This window comes from Leptosomus discolor, chromosome 2 (genome assembly GCF_034619465.1).
Source record: "Leptosomus discolor isolate bLepDis1 chromosome 2, bLepDis1.hap2, whole genome shotgun sequence".
NCBI lineage: Eukaryota > Metazoa > Chordata > Aves > Leptosomiformes > Leptosomidae > Leptosomus > Leptosomus discolor.
Window position 1 is genome coordinate 42,804,426 of NC_141392.1, and position 22,316 is coordinate 42,826,741.

Consider the following 22,316-nt stretch of genomic DNA (forward strand, 5'->3'; position numbering starts at 1 on the left):
TTTTGGGCCAAAGAGAAGTCAGACTCGATAATTGCTTCACAGTCCTGACTAATTAGCTCAGGACAGGAAGTGCAGAGCATCTCTTCACACTGTGGGAAAAGTTTTTTACGTTGATGATTTTTATAACCAATTGTTAAAGCTGTGGGGTTTTAAAATATTTTTTTGCTCAGTATAAATGAGGTTTCTGATTGTTAGGTTCTCCAGTCACAACACAATACAACATGAAGAAAAAGGAAGACACCCTTTGACTAAGCTATCTGCATATGTGACAACGCATATAAGCAAAATCTGAAAGGCAGAATCTTTGGCTGTGACCCCCACAATCAGTGGGGAGACCTAAAAGTCATGTATTCAGGAAAAGGGAGGGGATGGCTACTGTACTTGAAATTATTTTCATTTGCTTTCTGATCTCTAAGCTTGACTCTTTTCTTTCCCTTTCTGTCTTTTCCTTATATAAAAGTTGGGCTTCTCCTGTATACATGACATCACAGTTTTATGAATATCAACCAATACTGTAAGTTCACTGATAAACTTCCGTGAGTTCTGAATATTTTCCATTCGATTGTGAAGATTTAGTCACAAATGCACCCTTCTATACTTCAATGCTATTTTTCAATCACCTTGTTATGAAAAATTCCTTTAAAATACCTAAACAAACACTCAGGTAATTATGATAGGACATAATGTCAAACTCCATACATGTTAAAAACAAACAAAAAGCCCTCTCTCACAGCACAAATATTATTATTTTAATTGACTTACATCAGGACTATAATGCTCCTTTGCCTGGATCTATCTCCCCAGTTCAGAGAAAACCAACCTGCAGGCAACCACGTTCTCCCTTAAAGGGACACTGTCAAGTATTTTCATACTGATTTTTGTGCTTATATTCCCACTTACTCTTGCTATTTAATACGTTCTTTTAAGCACAAATATGTATTTTTCCTACCTGTTTTGTTCCTTCTGCTCCTTTCATGGAGCAATAAGCTACCGTGAGTCTGTCCTACTAAAAAATACTTGGTTGTGATCAGTGTCATCACAGCTGTCAGCACAGTCCTGGGAACAGGATTTATTAGTTAACTTGTGCTCCCTCTGCTGGCTGACTGGTTGGCTCTGCAGCAGCAGAACAAAAATACTGTGTATAGAGTCATGCACAAAGAGCAGCTACCTCGTTAAGAAAAAAATCCTGACAAGCAGCGGTGGATTTAGAAGAAAAAAACCTGAAACTCGGAAGGCATTTTCCCCACCAGTTTACAACAGTAAAGAAACGATTTATACATGAATTACTGGACAGTATCCCTTTAATTTTTCATATTATATAATCCCAAAATGATGAGGCATTCATGATGGAACAGACCTACCACATCATCTAATCCATCCTCCAGCCACAGCATGATTGCTGTTTATAACCTATTTCCCAGTGATTAGTTCATCTACTTTCAAACATCTTTAAGCTTCTTTCCCTTAGGAAACTATTTCATAGCTCTGCAAGATCTGTTTATAGTATTATACAGCACAACATTGTGTCACTTTCACTTTATTACAGACTGTAACATGTCACAGTAATATGATAGGATGACAAAACACAGCCCATGAAACAAATCCATTTCTGGAGTCAAGCAGAAGTACATAGCAGTGTGGACAAGAGCTAGCAGCTTGCCATATGATATGTATGTCAGCTAAATGAGAAGCATCTTTGCACTGCAACCCAGAAAGGAGCACCTGGCTATTCTGCTCTCTTCTTTTGACTTTTAATGAATGGTATTTGTTATCTGCACATTGTAAGCACTCTTGGAACTCTGTTGTCTGTCTTCTCTCCAGAAGAAAATAAACTTAATTATTTGAAAAGAAAAATAATTGAATTAGGAGGAAATCAACATCAACACCCCAAGCATGGCAGCTTCTACAGGACATGCTATTGGTGGGAGTGTTTTCAAAGACACCATCTACTTGTTTAACCATACATGAGACTACTGTAACTTGTCTGCCAAGAATAAGGGAGTAAAGTATACTGCTGATCTTGTTGATCTGTTTCCTGAAGATCATGAGTATTTCTGAGCTCTTGATGATCCTTAACAACCATCCTCTGTTGAAAGGATAACTATGACACTGTTCACTGCACCATTCCATTACATTCTCAACAGTGTCACACTCAGCACACAGAAGTCTTCAGTCAGTTTGAACAAATCAGACACTACAAAATATTTGGATGTTTAAAGCAGAAGCACCCAAGTCTGCAAAACCCTGATTAAGTGGCTTTTGAACTCCAAATGTGATCAGCTTCATAGGCACTCAAGCTTTTTACTTTTAAATTCTTCAGGTTCTTCTTAGCATGCCCATAATTGTCTTTGTCTTAGTATGGAAGACCAGTTCAATACTGATCATATAACTAAGCCAGTCAAGATTTAGGGCAGAAGTATTTGTCTAAGTCCCTTTCAGAGCACAACCTGGTTGTCAAAATCAGAGCCTGATACACACTGCTTAAAACGTCTCCGAAAAACTAACTAGGGGCTACCATTTCATTATAAAACTTAGCAGGTCTAAATGATAGTAATAACCTCTTCGTATAACAACTCGTCCTTGACCACCAATATGCATTCAGATACCTAATTCCTATTTGTCCAGTCAGATATCTTTGAAGATATAGGTGTCAGTCTTTAAAACACTTAAACACTTGTGGAAAATGGGTAATGCACAGTTCAGTAATTACAAGACAAAGGGGTTCAAAACTATACCTCTATCTTCCACGAGTTTTCTCACACCAGACTACAAATTGCAGTAAGTGAGCGCAGAATTCATTTGCACATTGAGGTATGTCATCAGACAAGCATGGCATTTATTTAGAAGGGAGTTTAGGGGAGGCCTGAGTTCCAAGGCTGGCCTCTCGGGACACTATTTTAAGAGTCAGTAGATAAAATAGAGAGCGCTGTTCAGTGAGCTCAGCCTTCTGGGAACTGTAATAAAACTAATGAGTTATTACTATCACATCATGCCTCTTCAAAAGCAGAATGTTCTATATCAACAGGCACACTGAAACATACATAAACCAGTGTAAAACCAAAATATGTAGATGTAAATGAGAACCTTTTTTTCCATTGCCACCCCCTCCTGCTATATCTTTTGCTTATCATTCCCAACCAAGTAACACTGGAAAAGTCTTGCATAGCATCATTTAACTGCCTTTCTTCCTTAATACCTCACTAATTCAGAAAACATATGCTTTAACTGCAAATTCACTCCCGTAAATATGGCAAAATTATTTGTGTGTTTTTTCAGATATACAGACACACAGGGTAGGTTAAATTCTCTTCAAGATCCAAGAAGCTTCATTCACTACCTACAAGTTGTGGGTTTAACTCTTCCCAATGCTAGTTAGAAGCAAAACTAGCTAAGAGATGCATTTGATTCCAGAAACTTCTTCACCTTAGCCAATACATTCTGTCGCAAAACTAAATTTAAGTGGAGATACGTCAGGGTTCTTTCAAAGCTGTAACTACTTCCCAACTTTCATTAATTTCAAATCTCCTGATTGGCAAGGCCCTGTATTGAAAATGTTTGGCTTCTGGAAGAATAAAAAGTATGAGAGGCAGGGTGTAAATTATTGAGAGCAATCTTTAATATATCAGAAATATTTCTTTTGAGCATCTAGAGACATATAGGTTCTCATTCTACAAATGAATTATGCACTGCCTCCATATACACAAGACTGAAATAGTGGGTGCAAAATTAATTAATCTGCTCCCCATACCTGACAATCATCACTTTCAACACTTCTCATGATTAATATTCCATCAGAAATATTAACAGCACTTCAAAGAGCCACCTTCCTTTACTCAAAGATGCAGTATTAGGGGAAAATTTCATCCTGTTGTAAGCAGGAGAGTTGCACCAACAATGAATTATCTTCAGTGTCTATCTAGTAGGGGATATTGCATATGTCCCAGTCTGCAAACACAAGTATTGGCTCATTGTCTGCCTGGACCCAGAGAACACAGAATTCCTAAATAGTTTTTGAAGTACTAAAACGAGAGCTTTATAGTAAGATACTATAATGGACAATGCTGAAATGCTATGCAGCATATATTTTGTCACACAAATGTACTTTGTCAGTTAAATGATGAGGTGAATTTAAGTGCCTAACATAATGTATATAAAACCAGATTTTTTTTTTTTTTTTTTTTTTCCATTCAAAAGCTTTGCAAATAGAATGAGTTTTGGTCTTGTAGAAAAACAAAATTTGAAATATGCTGAACAGAAATGTGTAACTCGAATTTTTGTCAAAACCAAAACCCACTGTTTGTAGGCAGGAAATAGTATGTACCTACAAGACAGCTGTTTCTCATTTTTGCAAAAAAAAATGATCTTTTATGCTCAGCGCAAGACCATGAAAACTATTTTTTTCCCCAAGGGGTGAATGTTCCTAAAATTTCACTGTGATATGCTACCACACGTTTATTAACAGTAGTGAAGATACTTTTCTCTATCAAAAATGCACAAATAATCACAAAAAGAATAGAAAATATGACTCCTAAGGGAAAATTGATGTAGTAGCTGTCTTGAAAAATAATAAACTAGGCTCATTGCATACCGATTGATTATTTTTAAAAAAAAAAAAAAAAAGACCCTGAGTTTTGCTGCTAACCATCCACCATGCTTAGTATTTACTCCCCTCCCCTATAACACATTGTGATACCTATCCTATAGCATTCCTATTCACTGAAACAAAACCACTACAGTACGTGAACTTGGAGACTGACTCAACTGTTCTCAGTTAAACATTGCCTCTACCAGAAATACAACATATTAGCGAAGTGATTACTAGAAGTTTACATTCTGATTTTCCTGGATAAACAAAATTATTCAATTCCCAGCACTGCAAACATTTAAATGATTCCCCTACTGAAAGTCAATGTTTACATTTCCTAAAATACTACAGCATATTAACTTCCTGCATGCAATTTTTTCACCCTGAGATCTACATAGCATACAAAAATATATCACCAATTTTTAAATACTGCTTGTAAAAGAAAAGAGAGTTTCATACTGTTAGAAGATTTAGCAGGATTGCTTTAATTATGTATTTTTCCTTTTTTGACTGACAGATTCACATTCAGTAGCTGCTTCTTCCTGCTTTTGTATCCCCATTATTCCAATTAACGGTGAAATATCTCAATACAAAAGTGCTTTTTCAAGTCACTGAAGTTAACACTCACCTGCTGAATACCATACGTCCAGCCCTGCCTTATACGGTCCCTTGCCCACACATTGTGAGCATTCTCTGCTAGTTTATCCACCATAGCTTCTTGAGAGGGGGTCAGTTTGATAAAACTCAGATCCATGGGAGCAGGCTTATATCCACTCAACAACTGGTAGCTGTCAAAAACCACAGAGCTTGCAGTTACTTTTCAGTAAGAAAAAACTGATAGAAACCACAAAGGAAAGTGACATGTATGCAACATATCTATGTAAATAACCTGTCCTTGAACATGAGGAATAATAATGCACTAAACATTTGATTTTGTTTCAAGCTAATTACATCTCAATGGGATGAAGTAGCTAGTCATGAAAGATACCCAAAATGGTCTGAACTAAAAATGTTTTTAAAGTATTCTAGTATTTTCACATATTTATAGCAGCAGATTAAGATGTGGCTTATCTAAATACTTATATGCTCACTATTATTGATACCTCTGAGCACTTCACAATACTTATTAAATTCTATCTCCTACTGAAGCAATAAAATATATTCTTCCTATTACATATAGGGATGTGAGAGACATAGCAGGTCAAATGGCTTATCCAAGATCACACAGGAAGTCCAACTAATAAACATTTCTCTTTATAATACTTCATACCTTAGCTATCCTTTGAAATGTAAGAACAAATGTTTAACATTTCAGCATGACTTCAGAACAGAGAGACAGTTCCCCCACTATTTTTAGCAACCCTAAGAACAAAGTGGTGTTTACTCATGAAGTTGTTCCCATCAAATTAATTAGATACAAGGAAGAAGTTGTTCACCCTGAGGGTGGTGAGACACTAGAACAGGTTGCCTAAGGAAGCTGTGGAAACCCCCTCCCTGGAAGTGTTCAAGACCAGGCTGGATGGAGCCTTGAGCAACCTGGTCCTGTGTGAGATGTCCCTGCCATGGCAGGGGGGTTGGACTCTATGATCTTTGAGATCCCTTGCAACCCAAACCATTCTATGATTCTATGATTATAGTCATCTCCCATTTTCCTATGATCAAACCTTCTTCAATAAAGGACATGATGCAAATGGTGATGGATGCATCACATCAGGTCTTACTAAATTTACAACAAAAACCTACAATGCCGTGCAGCACCACCATGGTGGTGGACATTGCCTCCCTTCTCTCAGCTGATGAGGCAACATACCAGGGAAGGGGAGCAGGAAGAGAAAAGCAGAGGGGTAGACAGACAGGGGCTGTAATGGGTGTCTGTGCCCAGGGTGCTGGCAGGGGTGGTAGGGGGATGCTGCAGGGCTGCCTCTGTGACGAGAGGCTGGGGCTGCCCTGTGCCAGGCACAGCCAGCTCCAGCTCTCTCTAAAAGGGACCCGTCACTGGCCAAAGCTGAGCCCCGCAATCACAATGGTAGTGCTTCAGGGTAAACATTTTTTAAAAAGGGCAAAACACTGCACAGGCAGAGAGGAGTGGAAAAAAAAAGCATGAAAAACAGCCTAGCAGGCACCAAGAGGGTGCCAGTGAGGGTGCTTCCTTGCAGCCCCAGAAGAGATCAGGCTGGAGCTGGTGGACGTGTCCTGAATATCCCCAAGTACTTCTCCTCAAGCATACTGACAAAACAAAGCACTATTTTGATCATAGTGAAAAGGGTCTGTGGAAAATAAACAATTCTCTTGCTGAAACTATACATGCTGGGGTGTTTAAAGAATGGCTAGTTTAAATACTTTTCTAATTATTTTCTAAATTACTCTGCAATTTTCCTCTATTTTCTTTATTTGGATTGACAGAGAGAAATCCAGAAAAAGAAACAGTATTTATCCTCATTTATATTTTAAAATATTCAAATACTTCACAAATCTTAATTAATTCTCTTCTGTGATAACTATTCTAAACCCCATTTAAACAATTTCTTGGTTGAAAACAAGCAAGTATTTAAGGGGGATTATCACCTATAAACATGAGGTTGGACCTTCCTTCAGAATTGCCACATTAAAAAAAAAAGTTTGAGTCTGAAAACAACAATTCAAGAACGTCAATCCAAAAATCAACCATTCGTATAGTTATCAATCAGCAAATTTCTATTACAGAATTAAGCAAGCAGTTGGCAGATGTGCTGGTATCTCTTACATGCCAGCTAACTGTCCTCACAGTTACCTCTCCTCGGGTAGCTATGAAGTTGCTTCAGTGAGATAAGTAAAGCCAGACAGTAATGGAAGTAGTGAAACATATAGAATTGACACGTTCGACAGGCTGTCAATTATTGCATTCTTTCCTGTCACACTCTCCTGCACAAGTGTTACATTGTGCAAATAAAAGCTATGATAGCCACAGCTATTTCAACCTAAGAGCAGGATCAAAGAACCAGGGGTCTCAAAGGATACTCATAATTTTGTCACAGAGGATGTGTGTACGTTATTTCAGGATGCAAACGAATACTCATCAAGGGTAAGTATCAATGGATACTAAGGAAAATTACAAAAGCATATTGTGTGTACAAGTTCATGTTGGAGAACTGTCTGTAGCTGCAGACTGATGTTACTAACTGAAACAGGGAGCTAAAATCCCAACTCCTGTCTGGTCATCTGCTCATCAGTAGCTTACTGGTCTTACCTTGTTCAGTATCTCTGCTGGCCTTATAGTAATAATTTTTTTTTAAGCAGCAGCGAAATTTATCTGCTACCATATTGATTTGCCATTGATTTATAATAAGAAATACCAATTTTTTATTTGTGCCACCACCTAAAGTTACAGAAAGAGTTGTAGATATGTTTTCAAGTGATCTTAGTCCATACTCTGCTCTCTTGATTAAAGATTTTCAGCAGTCTATGAGAAAAACATAGTGAAAAACTTTTTTAAAAAACTTTTTTCTTTTCATTCTGATAATTCTGGTTTTCTTTCCCATTTCATTTACATTTTTTTTTAACCCATAGAAACACTACATGTTTAGAATTTGTTAAAATCTTTAAATATTTCAGGGAGGTATTTTAAAATAAAAGGCTATTGAAGGATGCTTTATTCAAAAACCTGAATTAAAGTTATACAGGAAATAACTTCCTAATAGAAAGAGAATTTCCATCAGCAAAAGTTGTGTTTGCAGTACACTTTAGCTAGTTGTTCAAAATCGTTCAAAAAAGCTCTTTTGTGGAGTGATGCTGTATTAGAAAAGAGATTTCTGACACAGCTGTCAGTTAAAAATATGATTTTTTCCCCCCCAACTTTAACCAGTGTGCCTGTGATGCCAAAGTTCCATAGGACTGACACAAATATAAACTTGTTCTTACATTTTGCAATCTTAATTGTTACAACAGGAAGGCAGAAAAGAAAAAAAAGCAAAGGGTTAAGATGGCAAGAATATACAAAGGTTGAAAATTTTCTTAGAAAGTAAAGCAGATGGGCTAACTGCATTCAAATGATGTCTGTCACTTGTTTTCCATAACAGCATAAAGCTTTTGTGTCAGGTAGATACGAGAACTTAATAAAATATCATGAGAAAGCGTTTGGATAATGCATTTGTATCATCTTCAGGACCAGAAATAACTAGCAAACACAGGAAGCGACACCTCTTCTCCCATTTAGCTTTTCACACATTACCTCCTGTAACCTTTTGTTATGGTTAAGACTAGTCTAACTCTGAAACAGCAACCCTTCTTCTCTCCAGGACTGTATCCCACAAAAAATGTGATCCAGCCTTATCGCTGCACAACTGTATCTAGATCATAAAATCTATGCTCCATTTTTGCTCAACAAACATCTGATGCTATTGGGAATGTACACACCATTTTTCTTTCCTTTCCTTTTTACTCATTTTTTTCTATCCATTGTATGTGAGGTATCAAAATTCTGACTTGGTATGTATGGTAGGACCTGAGGTTTCTAAAGTTAGGACTGCTAATAACATTAAAAAGACTCAACATTATCACTCTTGTTAAATTAGGAAGTATCATTTCTTCAGACTTCAGATTTAGCCGCAGTTTTTCAAAAGCATCAAATCTAATTCACTTGAAGAATCTTGCAAATGTGTATACATTTCTGCCCAGGAAATTCAGAACAAAAATACAGAAGACCCTAGATACCTCTTCTTTTTAGTCTTATATGCAGGTATTTTGGGATAACAAAACTGAAGAACAGTTTTGGGGAACTGAAATGAATCCCTTGCTTTTATTCTCACTGTTTCTTGTGAAATGTCCACATCAGGGATTCTGAAATGGTATGTAAATCAGTGCAGTGTGGTATATATCAAAGACTGGAAGGTCCAGGTTCTTACAGACGTCTTGTAGTAAAAGATTACCCAGAAGCCTGCCGGAACCTTGCCAGGATGGGGCATGTGCTTTTGGCTCACAAAAGGAAAAAGGAAGGCATGCTTTAGTTAAACCTGGGCTTGGGGTTATTACACTGACCTTAGGGATGCAGTGTATGGAATGTGAAGGTATGGGTTAGTGAAAGGCTACTCTGAATAATGAAGATATGCAATAGCAGAGGAACATTTATTTCTGCACAGAGCACATCCCTGCACAAGCTACGAGTTGCTACTGGTGTCAGCAACTTAGCAACCAGCACTTACCATTGCTTTTAGTCATAACCAAGGAAACTAAATTACTAATTTAAATTTGGGAATATCAGAACTCACAGAAGTTCTCTCATACTGAAACTGTGACCTTTACCTTTCTGGTTTCACACACATTATAATCCTCCTTTATCCCATGGCCTCAAATGTATGTTAGGTCATACGGCTGTCATATGTTTATCACCAAGTACAGTTCCATTACTTTCAATTGTGTTAAATTTCCCAAATTCTTCACTCCCAATCTGGGGGCTGCACTGGTGCTAAGGAAGAAGCCAGGGCAACTTGGCTAGGCTATGAGAGATGGTTTCAGAGCTGTGGTAGTGGAGGCCACCATACCATACCAGCCTGAGCCCAGTCCTACCAATGCTGATGCTGATCAGTCAATCCCACAGGAAAAAAAAAAAAAAATAGTCAGGTGGCTATACCAGTTCTCTCCACTTCAAGTCACTAGATGGTCATTCTAGGACTTTCAAAAGGGTTACCTTTAAATATTTGCAGCACAGAAAAATATATCGACAAGTTTGCTGTAAAAATTCTTTATCAAGTTCATATCAAAAACTATGTAACACTGAATGCCAGACATTTCGATGAATCACTGAAAACCTAAAATTTCTCTACAAATCAGATCGTAAATATCTGAAAGAAAAGGTGTGGATGAAGGTGCGTGTAAATTTCTGAAAATTTATATGCATACATGCATACCGAAGTACCAATACATTTAGTGATATAAACATCAAATTGTTAAAATACAGTTCGCTTAACTCACTCTGCCTAACAAAAAGATGCATTTGAATTTCAACTTACTTCTTTGGAAGTTTCATTTTTTTCACTTTTTCTTCAGCATGCTCATCAGCAATTCCAACATGGCAGCCTAATGCCAGTAGGGTTCTAGGACACAGAAATCAGAGAGAAATTACTGCTAATGTTTCTATATTCAGAGTTGCTGCTATGTATATAAATGGCACTATACAACAAAGTAGACCTATGGGAATGACAACAATATAATACAGAAAGATCAACACCAGCCTTTTTGTATATGCAATAAGCTTTCTGATAGCATTAAGAAAATGACACAAGATGTTCCTAAAAATTTTAGTAAAAATATAAACGGACTACTTCAAAATGGAACTATCATACAGTCCATTTCATCTATATAAGGCATCAGTTGAAATATTCCCTGCCATTGAAATATATATTTCTGTTTTATATACTTATTCATACTGCTTTTATACTCACTCATACTGCTTTATATCAAATTCTTTTTATGTATTATACGTCAAAGCTGATTAAAGGAGAAAAGGCAGGAAACGTCACTTGTTATGCTTAGAATGTGTCGTCTTTACAAAGAGAGGCTGTTATTCAGAGATTTTAATTGGATCTAGATTTTGTTAGGACATGCTACTGAAGACAAGACTGACAGTAGAATGCATGATAAGCGTTAGGCCAAAACTGCTATCTTAATGCTCGGTATGGATATTGCACATCAACCCACTTCAGAAAAAAGGATTCAAGCTGGGATTCAAGGTGTGTCGTGTACCACAAGGCTTCTCCACAGAGCCACTGACCCAGGCAGCTCATTCTGGCCCGACTCTGCATGATGCAGCCCATTTCAGAAAAAAACCACTCTCTACATAACCCTACAATAGGGTCAACAGTATTAATTTGGTTTCTGAATACTTCAGACCTCCTCTCTTCCTTACAGTCACACTATCCAGCAGTATAAGTCTCATTTATCTCCAGAATTTGATTTGTAACACATCAATTATGAGTTCCTGCATTTACGTTCAATACTGGGTTATCAAGTCTTGGTTCTTCAGTCTAGGTGCATTACTAAAATATTAGTATTGAAATGAAAAGAAATCCTGGACAAAAGTCAGAGAGCACTTTGGATTCAGACCAGAAGTGATCAAAATGTGAGGGTGACACGCACATCTTTGGTTGAAACCAATTACGCAAAAGAAACCACAAGGACTCCATTCCCAATTTTCCCAACATGGAAGAAAGCTGTAAAACAAGGTTCTTAATTGTTCTTGTTGCTAGTTAAACCAACATTTCCTAGTATTGCTTTAACTATGTTTACTGCTCTTGAACTGACTGGGGAAAAAAGGCATAAATATTGCTCTATCAGTATTTCTCTTGGCAGATGAATCATATATTTCAAGAAGATTCTAACAGCACATTTTTAGTGCTAGCTACATGAAGTAAATCCTACTGTTATGGTCTGTACACCCTGATGTAAAATTAGATGGTAAAATCAAGTACAAGGAAAGCAACATGCAGTGGCCACCTCCTGATAAGAATCCAAGGCCACTAGCTGCTAAGAATACTCCATGGAGCTCAATTCCAACTGGCATAAACTGTACATGATTCCTATATGCAACCATCACCAGCATAAGTAAGAGAACATATCTAACAGTGGAAAGCAGTACAGAGGAGCTAAACCCTGGTAACCCTAATTTTCTTGTAACGTAAGACAGGAATTTGAACCCTACATTATCTCCACCCAGACACAGCAAATTCAAATCAGAAAGCCATAAGAGGATAAAAAGGCATACCATACTGGTAGAACCTGAAGGACCTCTAAAGCACTTCAAAGCTAAACAAGAAAACTAGAAGTGGCTTGACTGCAGCCCTCGGCATAATATTGATACATGTAACTATCACATATAACTGAGTAAATATGTAGAAACGGGAAAGTCAGTCACAAAATAGTAAGCATCAAAACAAATATAAGATCAAACTACAATATATATATAAAGAATGTGCAGAAACAGTATGAGCAAGCATATTTTCATCCCATGACATTTTCAGCAGTAAGTCATTCCTGAATTTGACATTTCATATAGTATATAATTTTTATAGTTCATGAAAGTATTCAATCATACTGAAAAATATACAGAGATCCCAATATATTGAAAATAAATGTTGTGTCAAATAATATGACTCAGAAATTCCCTCTTTTCTGCATCTCTCATCTAGTACAGCTTGGAGCAAAACTGGCAACAAACCAACAAAAAAGATCCTAAACAACAATTACAGCAAGAGTTGTTCTTGATGTCTTGCAACTACTTCAAGTATGCTATACACAGTTTGATGCAAATTGTAAAGAATATAGCATATAGCTGTCTAGAGGAAATTTTAAAAGAACATTTTCTTTCTCTCTTCCCCATTCTCCCCCCATTGAGGTTGACTGCTGGTAGACTAAAAACATCTGGTAAAGAAATAGTCAAAGTAGCTTACAATTCAAGTCATCACAGTATGGATCATCTAGAATGGATTATTGCACTAATTTTTCCATCTATGCAAGCTTGCAAAAACAAACTGAGCAAGACGCTCATATTCTAATCCCTGAACAATGGATGTCTACATAATAAATACAACATGATATTGCACAATTAGAACTGTATACTTCAGAAAAAAAAAAGGACTAATACAGGAATGTCATGAAGACTGAGGTCAGTAAGCATACAAATTTTGAAACCCATAGAAAGACTGAATGCTTTATGTTTTGGATATTATCTGTTTAATGAAAAGAGTCTCTCTAGAGTAAGTAATAAAATTACTAAAATAAAATAAATTAATAATTTACATGTTAATAAAACCAAATTATTTTGTGTTTTGTCAGGGCTAGATTTACAAAAGCATTGGGTCCGGAAGCAGCAACCACGTAAGAACTACTAAAATGTGTTTAAGATTTAGTGAAACATTAGGAGTGTGCATTTAATCCTGAGAGCATTATTTTTATGATGCCTGAGTCACGTTATATAGATTATTCTACCAAAAGATCCAATCCAACTGTAGGGAAAGTTAACTACATCATCTTTTGTAGTTTCATAAAATGGAAAGGAAGAAGATATTCTGGATTCTTAGCACATTATTGCATTGATACGAGTCTCAAAAGCTTTTCTTGAAATTCTAATATCTAGCTGAAGACAAACATGAACTCATTTTCTTGCCTCCAGTGAAGCTCCATTTATCTTGGAATGCTTTATCTCTGAATAACGTCAAAATATCCCTCTAGAAACTGTTTATCACTTAGGGTCATAAATAGGTTTTCTGTCAAGAAATTTACATCCTGCGGGAATGGTGGATTAGTAAATAGTGCAGAGAAGTTGATCAGAGAAGGACACTATGAGAAATTCTAGGAGGAGTGTTCTACCCAGCCTTCTACTATGAGGACATAAAGTCCTTATGAGTGTTAAGACTATATTGCAATATATATATTTGCACATATATTTATATGGCAATTTTTTAATAATATAGTACAAATATTCACAGAAATGTAATATCACATGCAGATAGTCATCCTCTGTTAATGCTCTGAACAAGAAAAAGCAACTATACTTTAACAAGAAAAAAAAAAAGAACGTATTTCAATGGATTACAAATCGGAGTGAGTAGAGAACAAAATACTACTGGACATTTATGAATTTGAGAAATATTTTAACATGTTGGCTACATGCAATGCTACCTATGAAAGAAATTCCTTACACTAATAGATTTTACATGCTTTCACAGTAAAGATAGAAATCACACCTGCTTGACTGACGAAGCTGAGATAAGGAATTGTATCTTAGTGAGCCAGATAACTAGACCACTTGAGCAAACGCATTAACATCCCACTGAAATTTTCTAGCATTCTAACTGAAGAGCTTCCACAACACTCACACATCTAACCACTCATCTATAAAAGGAGGGAATGCCTACTACTGTTTTATGGCAACGTGCACAGATGACACAGAAATGGCAGCAAGGGGTCCTGAAGCAAATCTATTGATTGTCAAAGTGTGTTTTATCAATAAAGAAAATGAAGAGCAATTAAACTAAGTTGAATCAAACCAAATAAGAAGCAATGATTTTTTGTCAAAGCTTGGGTCTATTTCTTTCTTCCAAACTAGATGAAAAGTACCCGAGTTGCCATTTCATAACCAGCATTACCACCATAATTCTAAAACTCCATAGATATTAAAAATACTATCAAAGCCATTTTCAATGCCAAATACATCATTCATTAATGTATCTCACTCCCTCATTTTCATATTATTACCCTCACATTGTAATTCACCTGTCAAATTATAATTCTAGAAACTGCAACTCCTTAGGAAACTCTCACTATAAGCTTCAAAAGTTCTAGCAACTTACTTCAGTGTTTCAAGTGACATTTGCAAGTTGTAATTTCTTTCCTGCTCCGGCAATTTTGAGAACTCCACTAAGCATGGGTGTTGTCTCTTGTTGTCGTCTCTAATCTGAGAAGATAGTTAAAAAATAAGTTTAATGTGCCTTAAAAACTAGGAGAAATTTAAAAACAGTCCAAAACACAAAGTACTTAAAGCTGATCCTGTCAGAATTACTAAAACTGAACACTTCAAACAGAAGGTATTCTGTACTCCTAGAGCACAATCATTCTGTTCAAGTAAGGCAGAATTTGCATTTGCAAATAAACACCAGATTTACAGATCTCAAGTGGAACAAACGCTAATTTGTACATTTCATTATACAGATGTTCACAACAAATATGCAAAGTTCAGGAATAGTGCAATCTATATTATGTTTTGACATACAGCTATAAAATAACAACTCATCTTCAGCACCATGTTTGAAAAAATGCTCATCCAGTTTTTATAAATATGTTGATACGAATAGTACTGAAGTCCTTACCCAACAAAAGTAATGATATAAATGAAATATAATTCGGAAAATGTTTGTTTCCTAGTTATGTCCAGCAGTACACAAGCAGAGCACAACCGTTCAGCAGTCACAAATAATTGGAACATTAATTTACTTTTACTGTAGTGACAGCAGAGTTGTGAAGACTATAATTTACAAAATCTTGTATTTCATAAACTTTAAAATTTGATCAAAAACATTTTTAACCTGCACTACTTCTATGATTCTATACAGTTTTAGTCTAATACTGGCCGTAACTAGAAAGGGCAACCTGAGAGGCTGAGATAACTGAGCATTCTACTGCTCTCAGCTTTGCATCTTTATCATGCTAAATCTCAATCAACAAAATTTACAAAGATTACATGATGCTAGAAGGCTTGATAAACATCAGCTAAAAGATCCCAATGAAAGTGTTAAGATTTGCTGACTTGAGACTACATTTTTATCCATATATCGAAACAGTTTGATGTCCATCTTCCACGGATCATAAGCTCACCATTTATAGTAATCTTTAAAGCTGCAAAGGGAAAGGTATTGAAAAACAATATTATTGACAACTTTTGATCAATCAGATAATTCTGCTGGAAAATGGAATGTTAACAGTTGAAGTTAAGAAGTCTAATTGTTATAGTTTTTACAAATTGATCTTTTTTGTGTTAGAGCAGAGGAAGGAAAAACAGCAGTCTGCAAAACAACTTATTTATAAAGTTTCTCTAATTTCAAGTCATGAGTGTTAATTATACATGAGTACCCACAGAGTGAATATAAACATGGATCACTGATAGCTGAAATTTATTTTCTATTATCTATTTTTGCCAGTTCTGTGGTTTTCTATAACAATAACTAAACTGTACACTACTACCCAATCTAGTTTATTTAATCTCATAAAAAAATCTCATATTTCTCTATTATATTTTGGAGTAACATATTTTTGCATTTTGATCTAAGCACACAATAATTATCAAATTGAGCAGCAGTCATTTGTTTACGGTTTGGATTGAAAAATATTTACAATCTCCAGGGGATATTTATCTTCTTTTGATGGGATTAATGTCCTTTGGAAAGGCAATACAAGCAATTCAACTATCAAGCTACTTGATCAAAATCATTAGCAGCTAAAATAAGAAACATCTTTTAGCAGACACTGAAAAAGTTTATTTTCAGATTTCTTTCCAAGACCTATGGTAATCTGCATTAGTAAAGATTCAGTATAGTCTCCAATAAGGAGGACTACTTTAGATTTGTGTACAGCTAATTTAAATCCTGGACATCATGCGTTATCCTCAGAATTCCAATTTTAATATTATTTCCCCTAGCAACACTCACTTAGCTCCACAGCTACAACATAAAATATTTCTATCATTTATTCAACATATTTTGTAGGTTGCTTTCCTGCCCCCCTTTTATTTTTATTTTTTTTTCTGAGCATGATATAAAAAGCTATTGGCTTGCAAATATATAAGTGGCAGAACTTATGACACCTATCAACTCTAAATTTTTATGGCTGGTTTTAAACATACAGTGAAGTGTAATAAGAACAAACATATGCAGATGCATCTCATGATTTTAATTTGGACACCTTAATACCACTCATGTTTACACTCTGAACAAAGCCAGTTAACAAAAGTCAATTTTGCTACATTAACTTGTTATTTTACTTTGTTACATGTATTAAACACAGTAGTAATATTGCATGCAATGCTGGGTATCACTTTGGTGATATTACACCTGTTGAAGACGTGATGAAACAGGTATGTAGGAGGGAATATAAAATGCAATCTAGAGCGGATTTTTTTAATACTCTGAAGAGACTTTTAAATCTACAGATTTTCTGTCTTTTAGCCTTTAAACATTTTCACTTGCTGAAAAAATACCACTAGCTACTATATGTAGTGCATCTCGCTCTGAATTAAAAAGACCAAATCTAAGATTAGAAGACTCCTGTGTGTGTCTAAACCAGCTACTTTCTGTTTCATGCCTTCCACCAGTACTCAGTAATATCAATTCAGATAACTAGAACTGGCAACAGTGGCTTGAACTGATGAAATCATCTGTGAGAAACCAGTATGATGAGTCAATCTCCCGAAGATGAACAGCATATACTTTGCCACATTCCCACATTCAACCACAGAACACTAAAGCTAGATTTAGTACCTGGTTTCATTCTGAATATAACTACAATATTTATTGCTGCTTAACTTGATACTTACTATATATTGTTTAAATTAAAATAGTGTTCAACTGTACAATTGGATTCTCAATGTAAGTTCCTGCAGATTTCTTCACAGCTGGTACGATTATACCACAATTAAAATGTTTTGACACATCAAATTTAACCGGGGATTTGTGTTTGATTTGGTGGGGAAAGCAACAACAACAACAAAATCTAGAGATCTTCTCTTTTAATCAAATCTTTTTAAGTACTGCTGTAGGCTACACCAAATATAATACCTGGGCACAGTAACATTACATACATCTGTAATCTGAACTCCTCAGAAGAACAAAATCTTAGTCACAAAAAGAAAATACATCTATGTTTCTATACATGCGCACATGTTTTTACATTTGCATCTAGTATCTACTATATATTTCTATATATTCTTTACAGCAATTGTTCTTCATAAACACCACCATTTGGGATCCAAATAACTAGCTCAAATCAACAAAATAGATTGCATTTTGTGTCAAAGCCAGAAGTCACATATTTTTTTCCTGTCATACTCCGTGAAAAGTAAGAAAGAGATACAAAAATAGCTATTGTGGAGCACCTACAGACATGAGCCTGAAGAAGTGGAGAGAAGGAAAGAGAAGAGCAGCCTTAAGGGAATTTACTACAAGCAATATTTATTTTTCATTAAAATACGTTTGGGACTTCTGAAAGAGTTATGTCAGTCAGCACATGTGAAGAGAAACAAGAACAATTGCTTTTATGGGCTTACTCCACCATGCTACTAAACTTCTTGCCCCAAGAACAAACAGAAGGTGAAAAACCCACCGTGTGTTTCCTGTGCTGGTAACTAGACTGTCTCAAAATTTCAGCACCAAACAGCTTTAATATCAGAATTTTGGTTCAGGTTCAGAAATCAGAACTGTTGGTTCCCATGTACTTCTGATGAAAAGCATCTAAAACCTTACTAATTTTGGAAGGATGGAAAAAAAAAATGCAGTCCCACTAGCACATTGAAACCAATGTGCTGAACAATACCACGTAATTAACAGAAAATTAAGTTGGTAGATACATACTGGTCCATATTGCCATCCAAGTTCAATCTTATTCATAACCCAAAGTTCATGGATGTTCTCTGCTAATTTTTCTCTAATCCTTTCCAAGTGGGGAGGCAAAATGATCTAAAGAGAGAAGAGAGAAAGAGGCTATTACAAATAAGTTGCTTGACAGTGCCACCCAAACTTTCATAACAGACAAACTGTACAAACCAGATCTCTCAACTAAACCTAATTATCATTCAGTTCTTACTGACTAAAGCAAGCAAGAACTCCTATATCAACAGAAATACTTTAACCTATGCACTTGCACGTTCCAGAGTTCTACCAGCAAGGGAAAACAGTTTTAAATTCAACACCTCCAAATGGCACAGAATACATTCCTGGCAGCTGGCTAGAAACTACTCAAACCAACACTATTTCTCAGCTTAAAAAATGCTAAAATGTTCAATCACCAAGGTAATGTTGAGAAAAAACACATCAGACAAATATAAACATTTGAGAACTGAACCCCATTAAAAAAAAAAAATTGTGATGATAGGTGACAAGTGAAATCAGAACAGCATGTCACTACCTCCAAAATTTGAAATCAAGTCTGCTTTACCTCAAAAACCAGAGACCTCAAATGTACAGTGCTATGAATCATGACAAATCATTACCCTAATTGTTGGTGTTACTGAACAACAACACATGTAGAACGCTGTATTTTGTGCATAATGGCAACAAACTAGCAGGTTCATTCTTTTTTATGTGGTTTTTTTTCAGTAGCAAGTTCCTAAATATGATAAAATCTGAGCACATAGTGTACAAAAATTTGTATCATCTCAAAGTCTTATCAAGTGTAAAATGAACTCTTGTTATCTGTGATCAGAGATGGAGGTCTTTGGTATCAAAGAATTAATGCTCTTTGCAACTATGTCCAAAAAAAAAAGCATGCCATTTACTGCCCACAGTGAGTCAAATGCCACTCTCAGTAACCTGCAAGTCCAGTAAAGAATTAGAGCTGAAGCTGGTCTAAAAGTCTTATCATAATCTTATCATAATACAAAGTCTTCAGTAATTGTAATTAAACAGTAATAAAAATAGTAAAAGAACAAGAAGTTTAAATATTCTTTTTTGCCTACTCTAATATTAAGTGTAAAACATTCTTTATTATAGTGTTTGCGAACTGAAATACACGAAATATCTAGTGAGCACTATAAGGACTTTACGCACCATATAATAGCTTCTCACAATGCAATGAACCAACCAAATCCCAAGAAAAAATGTTTGAGACAAGTTGCGAATTCAGTCAAATGTGAAATAACACAGGCCTATAATGTGTGTGTTTAAAAATGATAATGCAATCTTTCAGTTTCCATACCTGGCTAGTATCTACAGGAACTGGCGTGAAAGCCGCTTGTGACAGAGAGATAGTGGGACCTAGTAGGTCTCTTGTATAGCTACGATCCTGCTTGTACTCTCTGCTATGCTCCACTTTCAGCTTCTCTTTCGGTAGGACAGCTTCAAAGCAAGGGGCATATCCAGGTGGAGGAAGGAACTTGAACTCTCCATGGCGACCTCCAAGCAAGAAACGTACCCTGTGAACATCAGAGTTATTTTAGATAACTGAGGCACCTCTAGTGTCAAACATAATCAGTTTGTAAGCCTAACTACCAAATGCTATTTAAAATGTAAAAAAAAAAAATTGAAAAAATATTCAATGTTGCAGCTTCTTTCCACTGTTCACAGTTCAACTTTCTCTAACTCGTGCTGGAGTTTATGAAGTAGGAGGTAGAAAAAACATGGGGAAAAGTAAATGATTCTTTCTTTTCATTAATTTCCACTTCCATAAAAGTATTCCAAACCATGAGACCTAAAGGGAAGACACAGAGAGCTTACTTAGCACACCTACAAAGTAAGCAGCAGCCTTTTCAGTCTCAAAAGGCAGAGGTTATAATCCAGAGCAACCAATCAACCATCTCTGAACGATGTCAATTGAAGAGTTCTCCATTCTCTCTCATTTGAGAAATGACCCCCTGAAAACTCCATGGAATACAGTTCATTCTTTTCTCTCACAGAACACTAAATTCTTAGGACACAATACAAAAAGCTCCTATATTTTCTTCCCTAAAACTTACACTTGTCACATTGGTAGAAACCTAGGGGAAAGCATTCTTTTATTCATTAGAAAATGGTGAAATTGCCATGTTTTTCTGTTACTGAAGAATTCAATTAATGAGGCGATCATGAAGTAGCAAAGACATAATACTGAAAAACTTTCCTAGAACATTGCCATCCAGAAGGAATCAGAACACATACAAAAAAATAGTCTTACAACAGAATCACTTTGTCTCTTTTCTGTTTACTGAGTATAAGATTTTTGTCAATGCTATATCAGAACACTCTCCAAAAAAACACTCAGCACACGAGTAATATCTGTCAAATATTTCTCTCATGCCAGAGAGAAAACATGCAGATTCATAGTTTTGCACTTCATAGCATGCATATCTGTAGTTTTAACACTTTGTGCCTCCTGTATTATTCAAGGCAAAACATAAAGGAGTGCATTTTGCATCTGGAATGTAAGGCTGGTATGCCTACTGTGTGATAGCTTTTAGCCTCTGTAGGATTCACCACAGTCTTTGAATGATCCCTCACAGAGCATTGCTCTGTCTCCACCAGAAATCAGCTTTCAGAAAGGCTTTACCTTTGCCATTCCTACTAAAGTTGGTCCCCCCACAGTGGAACTTCACTCAATCTTTTTTAATATTATAGTCTCAAACTATTCAACAGATGGAAGCAGATGTCTGGCACCTCAAGTGTGACTTGAAATTTTATAGAAAACCAGTACAGCAACCAGAACAGAGATTGACTGAATTGATATTAACTCATCCTGCTGAAAAGAAAGTGTACCACCACCATTTCTTCAGATAAGTACAGATAATGCATCTTCAAATAGTAGTTACTACCTCATAACAAGTGAGTTAGAGCAAATACATATTTTAATATCAAAGGCTGATGTTTTTCTCTCCATATAGGTAAAATGCTGTCCTGGAGTGAATGTGTAGCAATGTGTCAGCTAAGAAATGATAATGAAGCTGTTTCTAACATCTATCTGCAAACCACCTGAATACATTGGTGTGCTGAAAAACAACAGATGCATTAACTGTTCAGGACTCCTTAGTAGCTCTCACTATCCAAGAACTGGAACTGTGTCAAAGAAGCAGATGTCAGAAAGGGAAATGAGAGCAAGGACAGCCAGGGAAATACTCACATATATAGGAAAAAAAAAAACCACAAAAAAACAGGCTAGCAGAAAAAAAAAAAGACTACACGGAATGCTAACTTTATTCCTGCAGAAAAGCTGACAACTGGGAAGAAGAGGCCATCTATGTTGAAATTCTCAAACATTCCTTGAACTGGCTGACCATTTATCCGGAAAGAGATGCTGGGGGCACTCAGGTCCAAACAACAGCTAATAACATCATCAGTTCTTAACAGATGTTGATTGGGAGAATTTACTGTTCGTGCTACACAACCTATGGAAGTAAAGAAGACATGTTTAGCAAAACTTCTGAAAATTGTACAGGTTTCCAAGCAGCCTAAGAAGAGAGAAAGAAAACACAGCAGTAGAGCACAAACATGTTAATACACAAATATCTAACCTATAACATTCAAGA

At 36.0% G+C, this 22,316-nt stretch overlaps 1 protein-coding gene across 1 annotated transcript in view; it reads right to left on the reverse strand.

Annotated features, from left to right (window-relative positions):
* Positions 1 to 22,316, reverse strand: part of RYR2 (ryanodine receptor 2) — a 323,964-nt gene that overhangs the window by 170,924 nt on the left and 130,724 nt on the right. Inside the window, exons 21-26 of the mRNA XM_086460401.1 lie at positions 21,983 to 22,175; positions 20,018 to 20,234; positions 18,676 to 18,780; positions 14,908 to 15,011; positions 10,570 to 10,653; positions 5,214 to 5,373 (exon numbers count right to left, since the gene is read on the reverse strand). Of these exons, the coding sequence (XP_086316527.1) occupies positions 5,214 to 5,373; positions 10,570 to 10,653; positions 14,908 to 15,011; positions 18,676 to 18,780; positions 20,018 to 20,234; positions 21,983 to 22,175 (863 nt within the window). The remainder of the gene's footprint in view (positions 1 to 5,213; positions 5,374 to 10,569; positions 10,654 to 14,907; positions 15,012 to 18,675; positions 18,781 to 20,017; positions 20,235 to 21,982; positions 22,176 to 22,316) is intronic.